This window comes from Phaethon aethereus (assembly GCF_964289735.1).
Source record: "Phaethon aethereus genome assembly, chromosome: 12".
NCBI classification, from domain to species: domain Eukaryota; kingdom Metazoa; phylum Chordata; class Aves; order Phaethontiformes; family Phaethontidae; genus Phaethon; species Phaethon aethereus.
Genome location: NC_138588.1, coordinates 21,532,756 through 21,557,681, shown reverse-complemented (window position 1 = coordinate 21,557,681; position 24,926 = coordinate 21,532,756). Strand labels below are relative to the sequence as shown.

General features: G+C 51.6%; 2 protein-coding genes across 2 annotated transcripts in view; both read left to right on the top strand.

Annotated features, from left to right (window-relative positions):
* Positions 1 to 7,891, top strand: part of ARID3B (AT-rich interaction domain 3B) — a gene marked incomplete at both ends in the record, with an annotated part of 28,346 nt that extends 20,455 nt beyond the window's left edge. Inside the window, 5 exons of the mRNA XM_082005295.1 lie at positions 2,554 to 2,737; positions 3,748 to 4,007; positions 4,231 to 4,488; positions 6,894 to 6,995; positions 7,737 to 7,891. Coding sequence (XP_081861421.1) covers positions 2,554 to 2,737; positions 3,748 to 4,007; positions 4,231 to 4,488; positions 6,894 to 6,995; positions 7,737 to 7,891 — 959 coding nt within the window. The remainder of the gene's footprint in view (positions 1 to 2,553; positions 2,738 to 3,747; positions 4,008 to 4,230; positions 4,489 to 6,893; positions 6,996 to 7,736) is intronic.
* A 6,406-nt stretch (positions 7,892 to 14,297) lies between these two features.
* On the top strand, positions 14,298 to 23,562 carry CLK3 (CDC like kinase 3; the record flags this gene model as incomplete). The annotated part of the gene is made up of 12 exons (XM_082004882.1): positions 14,298 to 14,446; positions 16,690 to 16,897; positions 19,038 to 19,131; positions 19,406 to 19,472; positions 20,251 to 20,367; positions 20,849 to 21,015; positions 21,177 to 21,271; positions 21,621 to 21,750; positions 22,209 to 22,291; positions 22,632 to 22,711; positions 22,988 to 23,078; positions 23,377 to 23,562. The coding sequence occupies 12 exons, from the start codon at positions 14,298 to 14,300 to the stop codon at positions 23,560 to 23,562; spliced, it is 1,467 nt and encodes a 488-aa protein (XP_081861008.1).
* Between the last annotated feature and the right edge of the window lie 1,364 nt (positions 23,563 to 24,926).

Below are 24,926 nucleotides of genomic sequence, written 5' to 3'. Positions count from 1 at the left end.
ATAATGTCCCTTTCACGGGGGCATTTGGATAAATACATTTGTGTGTGTTTTCAAATGCTGAGATGAAAGAATCTAGAGAAGAGTAAAACAGTGTTCAGGAGAAATGCAGTATATTAACAACTAGGTATTTCCTTATACTTCTGTGTTAGTGGCTTGTTTTGCCTAAGGAGCCTTATCCATGACCCTCCCTTTCGCTCTCCATCTGCTCACTGTCCAAGGAAAGCTGGATGAAAGTCCCTTCTGGACAAGCTAATGCTATTCCCTAAATTGGATTGGGGAAAAGCGGGTGGCTTTGCGCGGCACGGGGTTGCTGGAGGAGCAGGGGAGAGGAGCCCCAGCAGAGCAAAGGCTTTGCTGGTGACACGATGCCGCTTAAGACACCTCGGCTTTCCTTGCTGCTGGGGCAGAAATGCCGAACTGTTAACGAAGAGGCATTTTGAGGTGGAAAAAACCTCCCCTGGCTCTTCCTGGAGACCTCGGAGAGAAATATTTCCCTGCTTTTCCTTTGGAGCGGGCTGGGTGTGACTCTGGTTACTGTGGCTCAGCTGATGAATGATAACTTAAGGCTGGTAACATGATCACTCCCAGCCCTCTGTGTGTCTGAAATGACGCTGTTAGTGTGCTCTTAATCTTTGCAATAACACACCGAGACAAAATGGTGGCTGAGGAAAAACCGAAGCAAATTGAGGATTGCGTTTACACAGGCTGGCCTTTTGGGAGGGACCCGCTCCTGGCTCGGGGCAGCTGGCTGGGATGGGTAGAGCCGCGGTGTGTGTAAACGGTTTGGAAACATCTCTGTCTCTGCTCCCTGGAGGAGCTGTTGTCTCTGAAATGCAGGAAGAGGATCTGATGCAGTTTGTGAAATTACTGCTTTGTGGACAGGGAAGGGGTTGTTTAGACAAGGCAAGGAAAAGAGGAGATGATAGATATAAAATGACGGAGCGTGCAGACCAAGCCTGATCAGGTTGCTCTTTCTGTTTTCTTACAGTTTTAGAGTTAGTAACTTGGTGAAATTGAAGGCAGCCCTTTTAAAGCTGAAAAAGTTTACTTTTTCTGTCCAGCATCTCATTAACCTGTGGGAATCGGTACCACGAGCTAATGCGTAACAGGCCTCAAAAGACAAGAGAGGCGGGGTGGAAAAAAAAAAAAATTACACTTACATGTATAATGAGGACATCTGCAGAGCTGAGCTGAACTCCTTTTCACTAAGCAGAATAAAACCCATTTATAAGGGCCATAAACTGCTCTGCTTCGGGGCATTAACCGGATCGCTGGCTGATGAGCAGTGGCAGAAGTCTCCCCTGTGGGTTGGCTCTTCCATAATTGTCCATTACAGCGCTTCGCAGGCTTTCCTGTAAAGGCTGGTGCTGACCATTGTGGTAGGCAGGATACTGACCTCAGATGGATGGCTCTTTGATCCAGGACAGTATTTCCTATGCAAAAGAAAAGGTTTGCTACATCAGCATTATTTTTTTTTCTTCCCCTCCTTTTCCTCTCCTTTCCTAAATCTCATTAGTTTGACCTTTTCAAACCCTGCACGCTTTATCGCTTTAAGGTGCTGCTAAAAGGGCACTATCAGGTTGAAAATCGGATTTTCTTAGTTTTGTTAACCCACAAGATGACAAAACTGAACAGGAAGGATAGCGCCGTTTCCCTGTCTGCCCTGTCTAGCCTCACGAGGATAGAGCAGGACCTTGTTTTGGGCCCCAAAAAGCGCTCGGCTGCCTGATGCTTCTCGCAGCAGCCGGGAGGATGCCTGGCTCGGCGGCATCCGCAGTCGGGCACACCAGCGCTCCGTTACGCTGCTCGTTTGTTCACCGTCAAGGCAATGTCTCTAGCTTTCTCGCAACGAGTTACTGCTCCAGCAGCTGGGTTGTAGTTGCTACCGAGGTACGCGTGCAGCATCATCGGTGTGTCAATTTGGGAGCGTGTTCGGGGGGAAAAGGAGTGGGAGGGGGAAAATGCTTTGCGAGAGCAGAAGCTGCGGCAAAACGTTATGCACATGCTTGTGAGGGAGGACAGAGGTAAATGTACGTGGGGGAAGGAGATGCTCTCGAGGGTCACGTACCCAAGCCGTTCCCAAGCGATACGGGATGGCAAAGCCTGGGGAGTGCGGGAGCCGAATCCCAGCATACAAGCAGCTCGAGTTGCCTGGCTGCTCAGCCCCTTCCTGAGCACAAGCAATACAGATTTTTATCTCAGATGGCCCTGGGAGCTCATAAAAAATGATTCCTCTGTGATGCTCCCTCACCCCTCGGACTGAATAGTCCCTACTTCCCCTCTTTCTATTTTAGAAGTTGCTCTTAGCTGCAGGTTATTATTGGTCTGATAATTGCTTTTGCCTACAGGAAAGGGTTTTTCATGAAAAGGACGTGCCATGTAGCTACACTTCTCTGGCTCATTTACTCACCCATCGAGAGGCCTCAAGTCAGGCTATGAACAGAGTTGCCTGAATTTCCTATTAGAAGGAAGATCAATAGCTCTAACCTGCCGATTTTCTTGGCCTCATTTTCTCTCTGACTCCGTGTTTCCTTCCCTGCTGTTTCCCTGCAGGAACTCCCATTAATCGGATCCCCATCATGGCAAAGCAGATCCTGGATCTCTACATGCTCTACAAGCTGGTGACTGAGAAAGGAGGGCTGGTAGAAATTATCAACAAGAAGATCTGGCGAGAGATCACCAAAGGCCTTAACCTGCCCACCTCCATCACCAGTGCCGCATTCACGCTTCGAACCCAGTAAGTCCAGAAGGCCTGACGGCATGGATGTGAACGCAGCGGGGACTGGGGTGGAAAAATTGAACGACTAAATTCCACTCTGCGGCCAGGGAGGAACTGATAAATGGCTTTATTTATTCCTCTCAGGGATAGGAGGCATCTTGCTCCTCTCTCTGAAGAGCACTTGGCACAGCGAGGAGGGAGGGAGGCCTCCTGATTTGTAGGCATCAAGTATGAACTTGATCATTTAATAATCTGTTATCGCTACTGAATTGTGGAAAGTTGCATTTAGCACCTACTTACTGTTAAGGATTGCTTTTCTGACCTGCAGTACCTGACATTGAGTAGGCAAGGAAAAAAAAAGAAGAAAAATTAGAATAATCACTATAAAATTGAAGCAACAGGGTGAAGCTGCACTTTAGTGACTCGAGCGTGGGAGGCTGGGCTCTGGGAATCCACACCCAGCTCTTACGTAGACTCGATTTTCTTGGAAGTTATTAGAGCCCCTGAGTCGCAGAGAGGGAAGCTCCTTGCTATTTCTACAGCCTTTGGTACAAACAGGCTGTCTCCTGCAGACGTGTGTGCCAGAATTCAGCAAAAGCGGTAAGGCTTGGTGCTGCCCAATGCAAATGGCTTAGATAAAGGTAATTCTTCAAATTTCCTTCCTTGCATTAAGTTTTACGGTCCAGGATCTTAATTCTTATAATTTTAAGTGGTATCTCAGTTGTAAAAGAATTCTGGATGATTCTCTTCTGCCCTTGTCGGGGTGTAGTGGTATGTAACTATATGCTTCTGTCTAAACACTGATTAAACTGAAAGTTTCTTCGTGAAAGCTGTGCCTCACACCCGAACTGCTCAATGCTTATCCAACCAAGCGCAGCGGTGGTCATGATACGCGGACAAAGACTCCAGGTCTACAGAGGACCTCAGTCTGAAAGTCTTCCTGAATGCAACGCTTGGTGCTGCAGCCTGTATTTTCATGTTCTGTTGAGAAACCTACTTGAGTTTCTCCGTGCTTGCCTCTCTCCCAGGTATATGAAGTATCTATATGCCTACGAATGCGAGAAAAAATCCCTCAGTTCTCCTGCTGAGCTCCAGGCTGCCATCGACGGCAACAGGCGGGAAGGCAGGCGGCCCAGCTACAGCTCCTCTTTGTTCAGCTACTCGCCCACCACCACGGGGCCTCCTTCCCTCCTGTCTCCCCCAAAGATTCGCTTCCCCATCATCGGCGTCGCGCCTGGCAGTGGGACCAGCAATCCTCGGGTGTCTCCAGCAGCAGCTGTCAGAAAAGGTCAGCTACTTTTACCCGCAGCTGAGAGGGTGGCTGGGTGAAGAGGTACAGGCACTGAAACACAGTGATTTTCCATTTTGGCCGCCCAGACTAGCTTGGACTTGAGAGCAGTGAGACTTGGGTGGCTCTGGGTTTGCAGAATATTCTGCCTGCGGTTTAAACCGTCACGTGCTTGCTTTAGGAAGGGCTGTGGGAGGCACTAAGCGACTCTTTCCTTTTCTAGGTGACGGTGTGCCCTTGACTGTGTCTATGCCAAATCGTATTGCCGTGCCAGTGACCTTGGCTAGCCAGCAGGCAACTGTGGCAGCAAGAACAGCCACCCTGGAGCAGCTGAGGGAGAGGCTGGAGTCGGGAGAGCCTCCAGAGAAGAAGGTCTCGCGGATGACGGAGGAGGAGCAGCGGCTCGTCCAGCAGGCGCTTCAGCGCAACCTGTTCAGCATGGCGCGGCAGATCCCCATGAAGATCAAAATCAATGGCAAGGGTAAGCAGCACCTCTAGATACATGAAAGGCCTTTGCAGACTGCAGCAGGGAGGGAACTGCTCCCGATATAGGATGTTGAACACCCCTTAACACACAGGCTTGATTATCTGTCCAGGTACCAGGCAGACGTCACCATTAAGAAGCTGTTAAAATGGAGCACAGTAACTGCAAAAGCTAAACCGTGGCAACATGTTGTTGGGTTCTCCTTGCCATTGCTGGTTTTCTTCTATTCTTGTTGGTACATAATCCAGCCTGAATTCAGAAATGCCCTAGCTGCGTTCAGAAAGCTCTGCATCTAAGCTGATAAAACCCACTCGACCCATACAACAGGACCCTCACTCTGAGCTTATGACCTCCTGTCCTGAGATTGCTTCAGGACTCGGGCTGTCATGTCTCCACAGAACTTGCACTGTGGGGAGCAGCAGTTTCAGTTGCCCTTGCAGCGCTACGTTGCGCGCTGTAGGTATGCTCCTTCCTTCATGGGAAGCACATGGGTTGGCTGAAATTGCTTTGGGCCACGTATCTGACCCCCTTATGATTAATACCGGGATCTCTCGGACCCGAGAGCACGGTTTAGCCTAGCCAGAGGCAGCCTTGTGATGCCGCAGTCAAGAAAAGCTGACTTTGAGGGGAAGCCCATCATGTGGCAGATGCTCAGCTTTCCCCTGCCCTGCTCTCATCCGAGCCTCACGCCAGCATTGTGCTGCAGGGGATGATTTTCTGTCCTTTCCTGGTCAGGAATCCTTTTAATTGATCGTGGAGGTAACGGCTTTTTTCTGTATGGGTAGCAGACTGCGGGAGAGAGATGCCCAGCTTTTAGGAATCCTTTGTTAGGTGTGGCGAGGAGGCCACAAAGACCTGCGTATCTGCAGGGGGCCCGACGTGTCCCAGGGCTTTTAGCAAATCAGGTGATTTCTACCAACATCTGCTGCAACCCTACGCACAGCCTCCAGGCAAAGAACTCCTGGCAAGGCTGGGTTAGAAGGTCACATATAAGCAGCATTCATGGCCTGGGAAATGCGCTCCTGAAATGCTTTGTAAAAGGGGAGTCACCCTGTAAAGGTCACATTGTCAGAATCAATACTGTTATATAGTGGCTTCAAAAGCTGATTAAGTGCTGTGGCTCCCTTACCTGTCCTGGGGGCTGCACTTCACTGGGCAGCACAGCCTCAGAAAATTTCAGTCCCAACAGCTGCTTCCTCCAAACCTTTTGATCCATTTAAAATTAAAGGTCTCAGACCCCCTATTAACTGTACATTTGGACGTAGGCACACGGCCAGGCAAGTCTGGCACAGCTTAGAAGAAAGGGAAGAGTTGTTCTTGAGGTCTTTGCTAGCAGTGCTGGCAAATGCTTTATTGAGACGCTTTGCCAGAAATACGTGTGGCAAAGGGTCGAAGCAGGTTCCCCTTTGAAGCAGTAGCAGCTTGCTGTGGCGTTAAATGGGATTGGGACTTTGCATCACAGTTCGTGGCAGCTCTGCATCCACCTAACTTTCACCTTTATATAAAAACAAAACAAGTAGCGAGTAAAGGGGAATACAGATTTTATCAAGTCATGTTCATTCCCTCTCATCTCACTTTATTTTTTTTTTTTCTCTCCACCCTGAACTTCCTAAATCAAAATGCTAGGAACAATGTTAATCTCTACAAATAGTAACATGCTGAGGGCTGAGCCCTGAGGACTTGACACTATTCCCACCTTTGTTAGGTGACTGTGAACAAGTCTGTCCTGTCTTTTGTGGCCTAATTTTCCCAATTGCAAAATAAAAATAACATTGTGTTTTGTGAAGTGCTTTTCAGAAAAGCACCACAGGAGCTTATCGTAGCTTGACAGCAACTTTCAGGTTAAATGTTAACAATGTCCTTAGCATTCTGTACAGAGACAGCGAACTTGCTGTCCCAGCAGACTCGAAATGAGCTAAAAATCAAGCGTCGCGTTCCAGGGTTTGAATCCTTGGCGCTGTGTCCCCTCCCTCCAGCGGCTGCGGGAGCTGCTGCAGTCTGAGCCCTGCACAGGGAACCGCACCAGCTCCTCCCGAAACTGCCAGCCCTCAGCTGAGGGCGAGAGGACTGTGTAGATGCCCCCAGCCACAATCCAGCTGGTTTAAAGACGGTCTTGTCTCCTGTGCTGGCAGCTTTTTCCTCGGAGGGGATGATAATTTGACCCTCCCTTGTGCCAGTTGGGGAGAAAGTCACAAATGCCAGTGGGCTCCCAGCCTACCCTTAGTTCACACTGAAGCATTTAAACACCTTTGTAGACTTATCTTAGGATAAGGACTGGGAGCGGACATTGTGCGGGGATTTCCTCACCAAAGAGGAGACAAAAGGAGGGCTTTGATCGTCTCTGGATAGTGCAGGGAACAGGATAGTGACTCTCTAACTCTGCATCTCTTCTTTCTTGAAAGAAGATAAACAGGACTCGGCAGCAGCGGCAGCACTGAATTTGTCACCTAACGGCATTGGGAGTATTAACATGTCGGTGGAGATTAACGGCACAATTTATGCTGGTGAGAAAGAACTCCCGCTCCTGGGGGTGGGTAGAGAGCCAGGCTGGTGGTGGAGAGGGTGGCGTGCTCCCAGGGGCTGGCCTTTGCCAAAGCACCGCACACCAAACCTGTCTGGATTAGAAAGTTCAGCAGGAGATGATTTCTTCTCTCTCTTTTTTTTTTTTTTTCTTTTGGTCCTAGGCAGTCAAGATTAATGCCCTTTCCTGGTGGTGGTGGTGGTTGTTAGAAATCCCTTCCCTTAGATTTTAAAAATACTACAGAAGTGTTAGCAGGAAGGAGTATTACCCCTCTTCTCCTGCTGAGGAGTGGCTTTACACAGCTTTTCCTCACGCATCTCTGGGAAGCAGGAATTGCTGTTGTCCCCTGTACTCTGCTCAAGCCGACTGAGCCCTGCAGGTCCTGTTCCTGCGTCCTCAGACAGAGCCCATGCGGGAGTCCTGGCATTGCAGTGCGATACCTACCACGGAAAGTTGCTTCTTTCCTCCAGAGGTGTTGAAGCCATTTGGGATCTTTCGGGCCTCTGTGACAGAGGCTGCCAGAGCAAGCCCCGGGGGATCCCTTCTTATATCCTGGTCATCACTGATCTGTCTCCAAGCCTGCTTGTTTTGCACCGAGCCTCTTTCCGCTGGGATGAGGTCTCTGGGGTTGGATAGACTGCCCTTTGCTCTGCGCCCTATCCTTCTCAGCCATGCCACCCCACAGTCCCAGTAACCCTCCCCATTACCTCTCTCTGCCTTGCAGGAGTGCTCTTTGCCCAGAAGCCAGTCGTCCATCTCATCGCAGGCTCCAGCACCCAAAGTTCCTGCAGCAGCAGCAGCAGCTCCCACTGCTCTCCCAGCCCTACCTCATCCCGGGGAACCCCCAGCGCAGAGCCCTCCACCAGCTGGTCTCTCTGATGGACGGCGGAGCCTGCTGTCTCTCACACTGGCCTCCGGCAGCTCTTCCTCTCTGCTCTCGGCGGGGAGCGAGCCGGGAAGGAGTCGCACAGATTACCTCATCTCAAGGAACCTGCTTTTGTGGTTGGCCAACAGCAAGATGATGATGATGATGCTGAAACCTTTCCATGCCAGCGAGTTTTTCTTCATCGTCTCTTTGTCCAGCCTTTTTCTTTGTTCTCCCCTTTCTTCCTCCCTTTTGCTTTTTGTTTTCTTCCTCCTCCTCCCAGGGTTTGCTGTGTTCCTGTTGGGGGGTGGGACATGGAGGTGGGGAGGGGGCATGCCTGGCGTTCTTCAATCAGGGATCGTCTCTAGGAGCTGCGGCTTGAGAGATGGCCGAGACGTCACCAAGGCAGGTGGAAAGAGCTGGAGTTGGGGCAGGGAAACTTGGTTCTCCTCGAACCAGTAGCCACAAGGACTCTTCCCACAAAACAACTCCGTGTATTGACAATCCTAAGAGCCGGCGGGGTGACTTGCCCCCGTCCTCCCACGGCTTGTGCTGCAGAAGGCCGTGCGGCTGCAGAGCAGGCGAGCTGCCTCGCGCCTCTTCTTCAGGCCCTGTCGTGGTCCGGTGTTCGTATGTCCTCCCCTAGAACACGTGCTCTTGGCTCGTGAGCCTCCTTCCCCCTCTCCGAGGTCTTGGCAAGAGGGGAAGGACTTTCTCACTGCTCCGTTTGACCCATTAAAAACCTCTCGATCAGCTGCTTCGTTCTCCTGGCTGGTGCTGGCCTCTTCCCTACTGTTGCCTTCTTCAGGCTTTCAGCCAAGTTTTAAATGCCCTTGACCTTGTCTCTCTTCCCCCTTGAGGAACTCATCCCACTGACATTTACCCTGACAGCCTGAACTTATTTTGGCTTGGTGTTCTGATCCTCTGCCCCCTTGACACGTAAAGGGCTGTCATTTAGGTTGATCCAGGCTTCCTGGAGCGACTTCCTTCTCTTAAGGCGTCTTTCAGTAGCCCCTGGAAGCTCTCCGCATCCGTGCGCTGAGAAAATAGAAGGTGATACTTGAAATGCCATTCAGTGGGGCTGTGGGGTGTCCATAGGTGTTGCGGTTAACGCGACGGCTGCGTACCTTCATCCGTCTCTGAACAAGCCTACGGACGCCCAGTCCCCTTCAAATTGAACGTGAGCGAAAAGAAAGCGGCTCTCAGTTGAGCAAGACCTTTTGCTCTCCTGGGTGGAAGCAGAGAAAAGGAAATGAAGCCCTTCCTTGCCCTTTCCCCTCAAACCTCCAGCTGAAAGCAAACAAAGGCTGGCTATGGCTGTCCTGTGCCTGGAGCCAACCAAGCTGACTTAGTGACTCCAGGAACTTGGCTCCTGCTCGGGTGGCCTCATTCTGTCCCCTCTCCTCCTGCTGGCCTTTTCCACATGTGCTTTCCCCAGCCTGGAGATCGGGTCCAAGCACCATCCTGCCCTGGTGACGTCCTCCCCATCCTCCAGGCCCAAGTCAGGTTTTTTTGAGCAGATGAAATACCTCAGATATGTACTTGTTGTTGGGGTTGGGGTTTTTTTTTGTTTGTTTGTTTTGGGGGGGGGGGTTTAACCTCTTCAGGAAGTATTGGCATATCTTATCGCTTGTTTTTTATATGTGGTTTTGCTGACATTGTGTTTATTTTTTTTTTATTTTTATTTTTAATTGTATCACCAAAGACAGAAAGAAAAGCTGAGCAAAGGAGCAGTGGCTTCCCCACCCTTTAGGCTAGCAGGAGACAAGCTGAACAGCATTGTCCCAGGACATGTGCGTGACACAGGAGGACAGGTAGAGGTAGGAAAAGAGAGCAAGAGTGACTGCTGACTTAGAAGGTCTGTCCTTCATGTTGGACACGAGGGTGTCTCCAAAGTCCCTGTTATTTTATCCCAAGCTCCAGGATCTGTGCTTACCTTGAGCAAAGCTGCTGAAGCGCAGCTGGGAGGTGACAGCACTGCTTACACTACAGATTGGCCAGGCATCCTGCAGGAAGGTGGCTACGGTATTCTAGTTTGGTTATTTTATTTTTTTTTCACCTGTGCCTGTGTAATAACTACCCGAGCTAGTAGATATATTATGATCTAAGTAAAAAAAGGTCACTCCAGAGTTTCTGCCTGCTGAAAATCAGTCTCCTGGAGAGTGGTAGGTGAGTCGCCGTGTGTCGTACCCGTATGAGAAGTTCACTCTGTCTGCTCCCGCAGGCGAGCAGAGCTGTTGGGAGCATTTAGCTCCGTGCAGAACGGGAGGCTCGAGGCACCGTTGCTGTTACAGGCTGTGCCTGCCTGCGCCGCTGAGCCCGAGCTCAGCCTAGAAGCTGTCCCTTCCCTGCCCAGTCATTTCTGTGAGCAACTTGAACCTGTCCTAGTAACTCTGTGAGACTTTACAGTCCCGGGGGAGATGCCCTCCTGTAGTACCTCTGGTTAGCTGTGGTGCGCTCCCCATCGCTCCCAGATGCTGTTTATTTTATACTACTGAAAAGAGCATGGCTTTAAAAAACACCAGGCCAGATACCACCCCAGGAAGAGCCCTGTCAGCAGCCGGAGGATTGGGCTTAAAATGTACATGGAAAACTAAATAATTCTTCCTTTAAACTTTCAAATGTCAGATTCTCCTTTTTAATCCCCCAGCACTACTTGGCTGGGCTGCTGCTCTGTCCTTGAGAGCCGAGCGCTTGTGCTAAGGCTTGTGTAAACTGTAGGCAGGAGCTCCTGGTTGCAAGAGGCTCTCTCTGCGTTAGTTTATAGGCTGTGACTTGAGTTATCCTGCTGCCCGATGGCGTGGGAGGACATGGTGGGAGGAAGAGAGAGGGTGGCTGAGAAGGCGCATGTCCCGAGATAGATGCTGCTCCCAGATGTCCCCTCTCCGGTTGCTTTTAGCTGGAGTAATGACCACGGGGAAGCCGTGCTGCTCTTGGCTGCAGGGCGTTTGCTTGGCAGATCCCGCAGGCCTCCACGGCATTTCATCCTCGCAGCAGGCTCCGAGAAGATTTTCCAGACTCGGGGGCTCATTCAGATTGTTTTGGGGTTTAGGGTTGGGGTTTTTTTTTCCCTTTTTTGTTTTCTTTTGGTTTTGTCTTTATTTGGGGGTGGGTTTGGGGACTGTTTCCTATGAGTGGGACTGGGGGACTTTTTGCTTTTCCTTATGCTTTCTTCTCTGGTCCTGGGGAGCAGAGGTTAGTAATGGGTGGTTTTGCTTATGTATCACATGCTAACATTGTGTTTTCTTGCACAGAAAGGCACTCGAATCACTGAACTGCTAAACAGCTTTGACACTACTAGAGTATTAATGTTTATAAGCTTTACACAACTAGACTGGAAGTAGACAGGGACTAACAGATTGTTTTGTATCCAATTCAGGGAATGAATCAAGTCGGGATGCGTAACAGATACCTCAGTAAAAATAAGCTGCAACAATAAAACTGGTCCTTTTCTCAGTACCCGATGACGAGGACCAGCCATTCAGACTGTGAAGAGTAACCCTTTCCCTAAGCCTGGCTTTGATACTGGCAGTTGGCTTAATGTGTGTTTTGCTGAGCTCCAGATCTCCTACTGAGCTGCCGGGCTTTGGGGACAGGGTTATGGAAACCAGCAGCAGAGACGGGGCGGAGGAGCCGGGAGCCGGGGAAGGCTGAGCAAGGGTGGCGGATCTGCCCCTTTCTCCCCGGCTCCGCTTCATTTCACTCGACCGTGTTCGATTGTATAGTACTCAGGGGTTTTGATACTGCGGGTAGGACTGTTCCTCGTGTGAAGTTGCTCTGCTTTGCAGTGTGGCTAATTCTCTTTCAACTCCAGACCAGCAAAGGTTTTGCAGCGAGCAGCCAAAAACAAAAAAAAAAAAAGAAAAAAGCCCCCCCCAGCCTCCATGCTCCTGTTTCTGGGGGAGATTTGCCAACTGGGTTTACTGCCCAGCTGGGGGAAAAAACCCAAACCAAAACCAAACCTGCTTGTCCTCTTCCAGCAGATCCCAGTTTATGCTGGGAAGGCACAAAGCTTGCGAGCTGGGAAAGGGGGAAGAAGCGAGGGGGAGGCTGCGTGCCTGCTCGGCTCCCAAAGTGAATGTGAACGTGTCACACCCAAGTCCTTTTGGCCGCTGCGTGTGTGTGTGTGTGTGCTCCAAATGGATTCAGATCAGATGTTTTCACCAAACAGCTGCAGCAGCCTTGCTACTAGTTTTCTTACCTATTTAAAAAAAAAAAAAAAATTAAAAAAAAAAGACATAAATAAAAAAATGTGATAGCCTAGGCGGTGGATAAATACCTCAACGTCTCCTTCCAACAAGTGTCTGTATATGTTGTTGTTGGGTTTTTTCTATCTTACACGTTATCTGAATGTTTATATTCCAATAAACTTCTACCTCTTCAACACGGTGACCCCGCAAGCCTGATTTGCGACCATGCTTTTTTGCTAAATTGTGAGTTAAAGAAAGATTTCTGGGCCCCTTCTTTGTCACAGAGAAAGTATTCCTGGGGCTGGGGTCAGCCTAGGTGAGGTCTGTGTCCTTGCAGGTATTTATGCTCCCGGTTTGTACCTTGCTGGGGAGAACTGGGCTGTAAACCTGGTCTGGCGTGATGCAGTTCTGTCCTCTGTGGTCATTAAACAGACGAGTTATGCTGGATATCCTTTCCCGGGTGTTGCCCAAGGGCAGCAAAAAGCACATTTAATACTTCCCAAGGGTTTTGTTATTTACGCAGCACTTGATGGTCTTTTTTCCAGTCATTGAACCAGTTCGGCAGTTGGAGAGGAACTGGTTCCCAGCCCCTTTTGTACCAGCTTTTCCCAGGTCCCTTTGTTTTGGCCGGTGGCCTGTCTGAGGGTGCTGGGCTGGGGCCCGGTGGGCGAATTTCCCCGCCAACCTCACTCCATCCCTGTGCCATGGAGCGAGAAACCTCCCTTCCTGCCTGCGCTTTGCCCACGCTGCCCGTGGGCCCCTCCATCAGCACGGGAGCCCTGGCTGCGGCTGCGAGACCCCCATCCAAGGGCGACGGCGTTCTCGCTGCCAGGTGGGCGCAGAGGAGCCGCCCATGGTGACCCCAAAGCTGACACGAAAATGGAGGCGCGGAGAACCTGCCGCAGCATCATCTCCTCCCAAATCCCTTGGGCTGCTCTTCCTTCTCCTCCGGTACCGAGCTCTGCCTCAGCCGCATCAAGGTGCTGGTTGGCAAGGCCCAGAAACCTGGGCCAGCTCCTGGGCACGCCGGGCATCCCGGGTAGGGCGCGGGGCATGGACGGGGGGCTAGGAGATGCCCAGGTGGGCACAGGGAATGGCTTCCCCTCCTTTTGCTTGGTAGATCGTCTTGTTCCTCTTTAACTTCTCTCTTCTAAGCAGAATGAGTGCAGGTAGCGCAGCTAGGATCGAGGTATCGCCACCATGGCCCCAGAATGCTTAAAATATACATATTTATGGTAAACAAATAGCACGCGGAGGTCTTGTAGACCCCTGGGCACGCCAGTTTGGCTGCCCACGCCGTGCAGGAACCCGGCTCGCAAACCTCCAGCCTCCCTCCCTGGTGCGTGTCTGGAGCAGGTCCCTCTCGCCGAGGCTGGTGAGGAAGGCCAAGGGGAGGGTGAGGAAGGCCATGGGGAGGATGGCTGTGGTGAGGCAGGCCGTGCTGAGGGTGAGGAGGGCCGTGCCCCCGTCCAGGCCCGTTCGTAACTGCTGGCCCCGCGCGGCCCGGCGCGGCAGGGGTTAACGGCGGCCTCCGGGACACAGAGAGGCGGCGGGAGCGGCCCGGGGCGGAGCCGCTCTGGCCGCGCGGGGAGGGGCGCGCGCTGCCGGAAGCGGAAGTGGTAGTGGGAGCGGCGGCGCTGCTGGGCCGGTGGGGCCGGGCCGGGCCGGGCCGCACCCGCCGAGCGCGGCGCGGAGGGGCGCGGAGGGGCGGTGAGCCAGCGGGGCCGGCCCGGGGGGGGCCCAGGCGGGGCCGCGGGCGCTCGGCGGGGCCAGCCGGTGGGGCGAGGGCGATCGGGCCGGGCCTGGGCCCAGCCGCAGCGCCCCGGTGTCCTGTCCGCGGAGGAGAGCGGGTGCTGGGGCGGGCAGCCTCCGGGGCGGCGGCGCTCGGCCCTGAGCTCCCTGGTTCCGGTGCCTCGGGCAGCCGCTGTTAGGCGGGTTCGTACCCACGTTATTGTGGGGGGCAGCGGGGAAATAATCAATCTTTATAAATGAAATCTTTTCTAAATCCTTACGGCTGCTGGGGCTGGCTGCCCCCCTCTCGCTGGGCGGCGGGGGTCCGGAGCGTGGCCGTCGCCTCGCTTCCCCGCACCCTTTTTGGGGTGGTCTCTGTCCGCAGCTGCTTCGGGTTAGGGGGTCTGGTGGGGTAGGAGAGCCCTGGCCCTCTGCAGGGAGCGGGTGACGTGCCCAGGGGTAAGGGTTTTAAAGAGTCGGAAACCTCTCGTCTCTTCAGATGCATCACTGTAAGAGATACCGGTCCCCGGAGCAGGAGAGCTACCTGGGACACAGGTGGAAGAGGAAGAGATCTCGTAGCAGAGACTACGAGGGGAGACTGCGATACCCACCCCGGAGGGATCTCTCCAGGAGATCACGATCGAGAAGGTAAAAGCGGGGTTTGGGCGGGAGGGAGGCACGCCGGTCAGCGGCCGTGCTGGCAGCGGGGAGCGAGCGGGGACGGTTATCTAATAAACCCTCGTCCTCGATTCTGATCGTGTTTCAGAGCTAGCGCTGGGTGGTGGCAGCTTTCATTTCCTGACTGCGGATCGGCTTTAAACCTGTAAATCCCAGAGATGGAGGCAAAGGGCTTAATTGCTTGTGCCTTCCCTTACACAATTCTGCCTCTCTATCTAGCCAAAAGTTCTTCCCCAAGCGATGCCTTTAATATTAATGAGGGAGAACAGCCTGCCCTGGAATCGTGTTTCCCAGTTCCAGTGCTGTGGAGGCACTAAAGTCTTTCTCTCCCAACAGCCCATTTCCTTCTGAAATGATTAAAAATCAGATTTCAAGTAACAATCTTTTCCCTCACCTACGCTGTCAGAAGGGATCTGAGCATCGTTAACTGACTTTCCTGCTTCGCCTCTGGATTTTACCTTTGATCCTGTCTTTGTTCAGCATTTCCACGGGGACAATTAGGTACTGGAAGCGGCGTGGATAAGGCCTCTGATAACAGGAGTTGCAGCGAGGGTTCTGGAACAGAGGAGGGAGCCGCGTGCTGACACGTCGCGGTGTGCGACTGAAATAGGCTGACGGTCCTCGCTGCTCGGTGGTACCGGAGCTGGTGCGGTTCCACTGGTTGAACAGGGCAGGTGGAGCCAGACGGGAGCTGAGTTCATCTTTAAATTCCTGAAATGTTCTACAGATTAATTTCTCTTCTGAGCCTGGCTTTTGTTTACTTGAAGGAAGTGGATTGTGAAATTCGTCTGACACATGATGGGCTTTCCCATTCTTTCATCTGATGGGTTAGGTAGGATGGATTTGGATGAAAACAGGCTTTTGCTGGGTGAAAACCCTCTTGCCCTTCAGTCTTAAACTGGGAGCCTCTTGTGGGTTCACTGGTCTCCTCTGTGTGGTTTCCTCCTCCTCCTCAAAAGGTTGTTATTTCTGAATCCTCTATATATTAGAAGTACACACTGAAGGTTCACAAGGGCATGTTTGGAGTCTAGTCTCAGTGTTGGAACAGAGCCGTTGGGGGGGGGGGGGGGGGGGGGTGTGTTTTGGGTAGTTCGGTGGTGACCTAGAGCCACTGCTGTCTTGGCAGGCAGTATGAAATGTTATTCTTGGTCCAAAATGAGATGAACCGCCACATGCATATCTGCGTCCCGTTAAGCTGTCAGCGAGAGCGCTAACAAGAGGCACAAACAACAAAAGCTCCTGTTTCTGGACTGAAGCAGCTGCAGCGGGGTCTTGGTTGGAGAAGCCCTTGCTCTTGCTGTCAGTTTGGTACCTACGACAGCATCGACCTGGCCAGGTGTCTGCCCAAAATCATGCTCTTTACCCTTGGAAAGCCAGCGATGCTGTTCTTATTTCCGAGTGGCAACATCTTCTACCTAAAAAGTGGCTTCTCGCTCAATGACGCGTGAAGCAAGGCTTGTAGCGGACACTGTTTTATTAGACCAACTGTTAACAGCTGGGGTGTAGAAGACAGTCGTGCTTTTGGGGGTACAAGCAGACCACTGCTAACTGATACCTTTTTTGCACATGGACCCACAGAACAAAAGGCAGGAGTTTCAGAATGGCGGCTCGAGCTTGAGGCGGCTCACAGATACTTTCTAACGAGCGCAGGGCGGAGAGCGCCGCTCTCATCGTTAATGTGCGCACACAGTACCTAAAACTGCGTGAGCTGGTAAATACTCACACAGGGGAGCTTTGCCTGAGGTCTTCTGGCATGCGTACACCGAATGCTTGGTGTTTAGGGGACTCCCAGTCACCATCCCAGCGGGGACCGGGCACCGCTGCTGCCTTCAGCTCTCGTTTGTTCAAGAACTAATGAGAGTCCTTCCTGGGGGAGGAGAAACGACATTAGAAAAACACTTGCGTATGGTGGCGGAGGTGGCTCAGATGGAGCTCGGAGTGGGTGGTTTTCCCCCCAGCTCCTTGAAACGTGGGAGTGCCACACCATCTTCTCTTGCAAACTTTCTCCTTTTTTTTTTTTTTCTTTTTTCTTATCTGAGAAACTTGGCTGAGAAGCGGTCAGCGTTCGAGCCGCAGTGGAGGGGTGGCTCGAAGCTAGGATGCTTGCTGTTGTTTCCCTGCCACCAGGGAGTGGGAGCAAGAGCACTTTGTTTTGGTAGGACTCTGCCTTTTGTGCTTTTCCAGGCTTACAAATGCATTCTTGTTTGCTACAGCCATGACAGGATGCCTTATCACAGGAGATACAGACGGGACAGCGACGCCTACAGATTCGAAGACCGAAGCCCGTCTTTTGGAGAGGACTATTACTCGACCCGCTCGCGAAACTGGCGGCGATCCAGAGGCAGAGAGCAGCACCGTCCAAAGAAGCATCAGCATCACTGCCGGAAACGCAGGACCAGGTCTTGTAGCAGTGCCTCCTCGGTGAGTAGCATCCAGAATGAGTTCAGGATTGCTCAGGGTTTTAATTGTTCTTACCTCCTTCCAGCTCTGAACACTCTGGGTGAGTACCTCTAATCCCATTTTTGTGTTCGTTTTCATGACGTGGAACGTATAGTCCAAAATCTGTGTCTTGTTAAGTGGGAAGCGTTTGTAGCTATTGGTTTTTACCAGCCCAGCCCCTGTAGCCTTAAGCGAGGAAACTAAGCTGTATTCTTTACGGCTGGGGAGGGGATCAGGGAGAGCTTCAAATGGCGCACACGTGACAGGCTGAGGAGGGCGAGCCTTGGCTGCAGGCCAGCCTGGCTGCTGGGGATCGGTCATTGTTCGGGTTTATACATGGCCGGGGCCTCGCTTCTGCGTGCTGCTGCTCGGGGCGGGGGGGGGGGGGGGGTTTGGTATGCAGTGGTGGTACGGAGCGCGCCTGTGAAGGCACGTCGATTTGACTTCGTGCCAGGATCCCGTTACCAGATGGGATCAATCGGCCTGGTTCTCCCGAGCTGTTAGCCCTCTGGTTATTAACCCCTCTCCCACCGCACGTAGAAGGCGGCTTCTGCCTACTGAGGATATGCACGTGTCCTCTTAGCCCATTTCCACACGAGTGGAGTCCTTGGATTACAGCTTCTCTGAAAACTTCCCCATCTTCCACTTCCTTGCCCGAGATATTTCAAGGATTAAAAGGGAGTATTTGGCATCGGGTGGGGAGAGGCCGGTCCCGGGACCGGGAATACCCTGGAAGTGTTGTGAGGGATCAGACCAAATGTCCCCGCTTCACTGCTTCCTGTAAGGAACATTTCCATCTTTCACAAGTTTGTTGCTTTTAAATGTTATTACAACTAAACGACAGAGTCCTGATCCCTGCAGTTATAGTGGATATCTGCAAGGCTGGGAACCTCTGATGGTCTGTTGCTTCCCTCCTTTTATTTCTTTCCAGTTGACTTTTTAATTTTAGTTTGAGAGCGCCAGGGTTACGATGAAAAACGCTCCAGTGCGGTTTACGTGTGTGTGTGCGCGGTGATAATGGTGTGCAGGTTTGGGCTGGCGTGATCTAAATCCTTTGAAGTCTCACAGCTGTCTCAGCTGTCCTCTCTACCTTCTCCTCTGTTTCAGCTGACCTTTTGGGGTTTGATTGTAGCTCACTATTTTGGACTAGCTGGGGGGCGAGGGGCAACAGAAGAGAAGCTCGGGCATGGAAATGTAGAGCTTTGTATTAATTTCTTTGGCTGTAGAGATTGTAACTATTTTTAAGGCTAAAGAGAAAAAGATCAGGAATTAGGGCAGCTTGCTTTGTGGACCCCGGGTCCTTTCGGGAACGTTCGGCTGGTTTTCCAGTAGAAGCTAGCAGTAGCAGGGGTGAATGTGACCTCATACCTTTAGTGGACGCCGGGAGTGGAGCGCCACGCTCCCTGGGGATTAATTTAACTGTCCCGTTCCTAAAGTTCTCCCAGGCTTAAAATTGCATCCTAAGGCTGATATGCAACACCAGGTCTGTTTGCAGCCAGCCGGGCGTATGGATTTAGGATCAGCGTGGTACTCGGTTCTGTCTATTAACCGAGGTACAAAAGAGCAGGCTGCACAGAGGGAGAACTGCTACTCTGGCTTCTGCTGGACGGCTTGTCCGAACCGACAGCTTGTATACCCTTCGTCACGTTTGCCAGCGGAGAAAATGACGTTCTTCTGGCAAAGCCCGCCTTCTTCTCGTGCCTCTGGCAGCCTCCTCCGGTGCTGCGGAGGCGGCCGCTCCTCTGGGGGGAGCGGTGCTGCCAAGCCAAGCCACCTTAACACCGGAGCTTCCCAGCTGCTGCTTCCCTTCAGAGAAGAGGGGGGCACTTCCCTGCCCAAGAGGCGGCGGCACCAGGGGCCGTAGCTAATGCGAGAGTTTTCTTTACATACCTGTAGCTGTTGATTACTTTTCTGTTTTGAAGTTAGTTTGTGTCTTGACGTGTCCCTTGCAATATCCCTATCGTTATATATGCTGTGTGCCTTATGAAATGCTGGGATCTGGAAAATCCAACCAACCGACGCACCGTCATCTCCACCTTTGAATGACAACACAATCCTGCCGCTCGGAACTGCCCGCTGTGCGCGCTTGGTCGTATGCCGTTTCGGGGGGCGGTGTGTACAGAGAAGCCAACAGAGCAGTAAGCGCAGCAGGAGCGTGGAAGATGACAAGGAAGGCCACCTGGTGTGCAGGATCGGCGATTGGCTTCAAGAGCGATGTACAGCCACCTTTCGTAAAACTTTACCTCTCTACTTTCTATCCCCATGTTAGACGAGATCTCTCGTATTGTACTGGAGGGGTCTCTAGTGTTTTATTGCTTATAAATGGACTGACCAGTAAATTGCCTGAGGCAGACAATAGACACTCGAGTTTTAAAGCGCCTAGCAGCGAGAGACATTTTTTTGCTTTGACATTTTATTGCTGTGAAATTGCAGGACCTCAGCTCTCGCCAAGCCTCTGAAGTTCACGTCCGCTCCTGTTTTCTCTCCTAGATGAAATAGTCGGCAGCCTTGGCGAAGGCACTTTTGGCAAAGTGGTGGAGTGTGTGGACCATGCCAGGTGGGCAACTTTCCCTTCCAGATAACTCCTCTGTCCCTTGTGCAACGTGCTCACAAGCGTGGCAGGATTAACGCTGCCACTTTTGCCTCGGCCTGAACTCTGCTGGACCAAACTGTTGTTCCACCTGTCACTGTGGGAGAGGCTATTTCTCATAGCAAGTGGAAAGGGGCCTGGTTTGTACCTCAGCCCCCCTGAGGTTGCAGGCTGATGTGTTAAGGGAAGCAGGGGAGTTCGTTCAGTGGCTGAGAGCTTCGGCACAGGCTGCTCTACTGCAAAAGCAGCGAACTCTGGCTGAAGGGTGGGCCAGGCAGCTGAGGAAAAGTGACCTCTTAATCTGCTGGGGTACTTCTCTTTTTATTTCATTTTTTTTAAAACCTCTCCTGTGATTAACACTTGACCTTTTGTCTGGCTTTGAGCCGTGGGGTCAGCTTAGTATAGGAGCTGCTGGGATCTCGTGCCTCCTCAGAAATCTCTCTGGCACGGTTGGAGAGGGGAGGACTGACTTGGTGAGCTTGCAGAGGTGTCTGTGGCCCTCTTTGGAGCGTTACCCGGCAATAGCCTTTCGCTTCAAATTTCCCTGTGGGTACTTTAACTACTGGTCAAGCAGCATAAATCTTTGGCAGACCTTGAGAGCATTGTTGGGACCCAGAAATGACTAAGCCTCTTAACACATGTAACCATGACTGGAGTAACTGGCATGTGCCCTCTCTCTGTGGACTGAGGACATGTGGGCATAGGCTTTTTCTCTGACTCCATCCTTTTCTCTCTTCCCTTACAGAGGCAAGTCTCAGGTGGCACTGAAAATCATAAAAAACGTTGGAAAATACCGAGAAGCAGCCAGGCTGGAAATCAACGTCCTGAAAAAGATCAAAGAGAAGGACAAGGAGAACAAGTTGTAAGTTCCTCCAAGACTTCAGGGTAGTCACTACCACGTTCTTACAGACAAGGGGTCTGCCTGGGTGATGTCCAAAGCAGCACAGGGCTGAGGACTGCTACTTGCCTCTTAGGTGGGGGAAAACCTGTCTTGTTCCTCTGCGTTTCAGAAAAGAGAGTCTGTCTCTAATGCTACTGAACATTTGTTTACTTAAAACTCTTAAAACATACCCAGTCCTAGTGAGGAAAAATGAACCAAAACTTCTTCTCCAGCAACCACCTGCTGCCTCGCTCCAGCTGGAGATCCCTGTCTAAAGGTGGTTGAGCAGAGTGGGGAGGGGGTGTCTCTTCGATGTACATAGAGGGATTACCGTGCTTCTGACTCAGCTGGCTTGGAGCTTTTTGCTCACCAACTGCTTCTGAAGTAGCCAGCAACTGGGAGAATGACTGTTCTGGCGAGTCCCTGAATGACAGTTAATCTTCCCGTCTTCCTCTCTGCACAGCTTGTGTGTCCTGATGTCAGACTGGTTCAACTTCCACGGCCACATGTGCATTGCCTTTGAGCTTCTGGGCAAGAACACTTTCGAGTTCCTGAAGGAGAATAACTTCCAGCCGTACCCTCTCCCTCAGATCCGGCACATGGCCTACCAGCTCTGCCATGCCTTGAGATGTAAGTCAGCCAGGGCCTGGCTAGCAATGACATCCCACCAGAATGGGTTGGGAGGGAGCTGAGGAGTCGTCGGCGCTTTGATGGGCAGAGATGTACGAGTGCTTCAGTCTGTGGTTCTTACATTTTTTTTTCTCTCTCTCTCTTCTTCACCACCTGTGCAGTTTTACATGACAACCAGCTGACTCATACTGACCTCAAGCCAGAAAACATCTTGTTTGTCAACTCAGATTTTGACACTCTGTACAATGAGAAAAAGGTGGGTTATGTCCAAAAGAGAACTGAATAGGCCAGGAGCTTTTCCCTCCCTGTTCCGTACATGCCCCCCAGGGCCTTAAAAGTCTGTTTAGTGGGAACACAGTGGAAGTCAGGCCTCTTCTTTCTCCCATGTTTTCTAAAAGCCTTAAGATGGCTCCAGTCCATGAAGTGGAGTGTTCAGCGGCTTTCCTCAGCACTGATCTGAGATGTAAAGAGCTCAGAGCTTCGCAGTTATAATCCTTCTGATTAGTGCAGACATGGCAGTTCTGGGGCCAGAGGACTCCTCTCAAAGCCTAGCTTAATCCTGAACCAGCTACTAGAAGCACTGAGGACTTCTTGTTTGCTTGCAGAGCTGCGAGGAGAAATCCATTCGGAACACGAGCATTCGCGTGGCAGACTTCGGAAGCGCCACCTTCGATCACGAGCACCACACCACTATCGTGGCTACCCGGCACTACCGTCCACCAGAAGTGATTCTGGGTGAGTATTGCTGGGGTTTTCGGGCGTCTGGGATGGGTGGAGGAGAACATTTGTCCCAGGGATGCTGTAGGATGATGCTATCTAGAGGAAGAGCAGCTTGAGAGCGCTCCAGTTCTTGGGGGCAACTCGTTCCATGTATTGCTGCAACACCACCTCCGCGGTCCCAAGGTATCGTATGGAAGGTGTTCACTGATAGCGAAGAGTGCAGAGAGGCGAGGAAAACCTGTGAGACTCGGGAAGTGCTCACGTCAGCTCTAGGGGGAACGTGGAGTCAGCGTAAGTCAAAATGGAATCATCTGGGGGAGACTTGATAGTCCTCTTGCCACTGTGCAGCACTGGAAAGCACACAGATAACTTCTAGGTCTGTCTGCGTGTAATCCCTGCAGTTTCAACAAGGAACTAGTAGAAATCTGGTGGGACTTGTTGGGAGCGCAAAGTTAACTGGATTCTCTTTGCAGAGCTGGGCTGGGCACAGCCATGTGATGTCTGGAGTACTGGCTGCATTCTGTTCGAGTATTATCGCGGCTTCACGCTCTTCCAGGTATGATTCCAGCAAGAGGCTTTGTACCCTAAGAATCCTTCCTGTGAAGGGAAACGCAGATCAGGCATTAAAAATCAGAAGCTGAGTTTGAAAATAAGGAAAACTCATGGTTTGAGGACTTGTGCTTTGCTGGAAGGACAAGGTTCAGATCACTTCTGGTTTCTTCACTGTGCCTGTGAAGAACAGAAAAATCAAGAGAGCGAGTAGAGGTGGACAGGAGTCGAGTCGTGCCTGACGGAGGCTTGTCTGTTCTTCACCCGTACTTGTACAGGGGACAGGCCTTTTGTCATCAGATGTCCTGAGTTCTGATTTAATGCAGCGTTGCTTCTTTCCTTGGCAGACCCATGAGAATCGTGAGCATCTTGTCATGATGGAAAAAATCCTCGGGCCAATTCCATCTCACATGATCCACAAAACTCGGTAAGAACCTGCTCCTGAACACTAGACAGTCCATTTAACTGTTTGTGGCCAATTACTCTGCATACCCATTCTCTGCCCTATGTGGGTATAACCATGGGAGATGTGCCTGATCACGGGTTTTAGGGGAAATGGGTGAGCTGCTTACATATGGCAGAGATTATAGTGTTGTCATCGAGTTGCACAGGCTGCTGCCTTCCCTCTGCCTGTGCGGGTGAGCTCTTCTGGCTGCGAATGCCTCCTGCGTTGCCTTGGCTGAACACCACCTTTCCTCTCCAGGAAGCAGAAGTATTTCCACAATGGGAACCTGGTATGGGATGAGAACACGTCCGACGGGAGATACGTCCAAGAGAACTGCAAGCCCCTGGGGGTAGGTGCTGCTCGGCAGCTGGTGGAGGGCTGGCTGTGTTGCAAGGCTGAATGGCTCTGCGGTTCCCTTCCCCAGATCAGCGGTGTGGGGCTTCGGGATTTCCCAGAGCCCCAAACTTTGCATTTTATGGGTCTGGCTGAAGCCAGGCAGGTACTAGGGAATGTGGAGGAATGCTGTACTTCAGGATGGGAGACGGCCATGACCTTGCTGTACATCACCGAACGAGGGCCTAGGGTTCAGTGCCTGTCCTAGCGGAGTGCTACACCCTCCTCCCCCTCCCCCCTGCCCTCTCTTTCAGACATACATGCTGCATGACTCGCTGGAGCACGCACAGCTCTTTGACTTGATGAGGAGGATGTTAGAATTCGACCCTTCCCGGAGGATCACATTCTCGGAAGCCCTGCTGCATCCTTTCTTCGCTGGCCTCTCCGCGGAGGAAAGGATGCTGTGCGGTCGAGGCGCCAGCCGGGACCTCAGCAGATGACAGCCGGGGAGGGTGCGATGCCTGCTGGATTTGTACAGCTGGGATCGGTCTAGCCTCTGCAGTTCAGCCCCACTCCCTCTCCTCTCAGAGTTCAGAGGGGCTGGGGCACTGTGACAAGGACCCTGGGTAGGGGAGGGGAAGAAAAGCTACAGTGGAAAGCACAGATTTGTCTATTTATATGTTGTAAAGTTAAAATAAAGTGTTTCTTATTGTTTGATACTTCCCTTGTAGGCAGGTGCAGGGTTCTCTCACTCCCAGCTTTGCCTTTTCTGCCAAGGAAGATGGAGAAGTTGAAAAATTAACTGGAAACTAAGCAGCAGGAATCTCTGCTTCACTGGACAGTAGTGAGGACTGAACTCCCTGGTCTCTGCCCTTGCTCTGCCAAACAGTGTAGAGCAGCAGGAGGGCTTGCTCCAGCTGTGGTGTCAGGCTCTAGAACGATAGCAGACAAATAAATAGCTGCACACAAACAGCACCCATGAATAGTTGCACTTTATTTCAGGACATCCCCCAGTAGCGGCAGGAATTAGTCGTTACAAACATTAGGTCACAAATGGAATACCAAGCAGTGACACAGTGCAGTGATCTTCACATGTTAGTGACCAGAGCAGTGCTCACGGGCGGTTCAGGGTAGAAACTATTTATCTCAAACACAGATAAAGTGTTCCATTCTTCAAATTAACTCTGGCAACATGGGGGTAGGGGGAGAAGAAGGGACCCAGACCCCTTTCTGGGTCTCTTCAGTGCTCCAGGAGAGCTCACACCTGCACATAAGATGCATCTCACATGGGTGAGGCAAGCACCTCCTTGAGTAAGCCTCTGTATCTGAGGGAAAGTACAGCCAAATATCCAAATTCATCTCCAGAAAGTGAACACACTGTAAAGTTTAACTGTGCTAAACACAACCCAGAGCTGCCTGCCATGCCCAAACCACTCTGTGTGGATAGGGATTGGGAATCCCTTTCCTTATGTGAGGGTTTGTACCCTCCCATTGTGCCACGCTGCTCACTATTACTTTTTTTTGTTTGTCCTTAAACATGGGGAACCCTTAGTGCTTCCTGGAGCTATGCAGCAGTGAGTACAGACCTGATCCCAGCCACCATCCCTCCAAAAACATCCTGCCCCAGTTCAGCGTCCCACTGGGCACCTAACTTCAGCCAGTGGCGTAGCAGCGTAGAGGCAGAAAAGGACCCTGTGATGAAGCCTGGAGTATTTCTACGCTGCTCAGTGCATACAATCTACAGTTTGATAGCCAAAACCAGGCAAGAAAAGCCCACAGCCTGGCTCAAGGAAAGCAGAAACTGAAAGAGCAAGTTCTTAAGTGAAAGTAAGAGGGCTAAAGCTAACACTGTAGTACAGCAAGG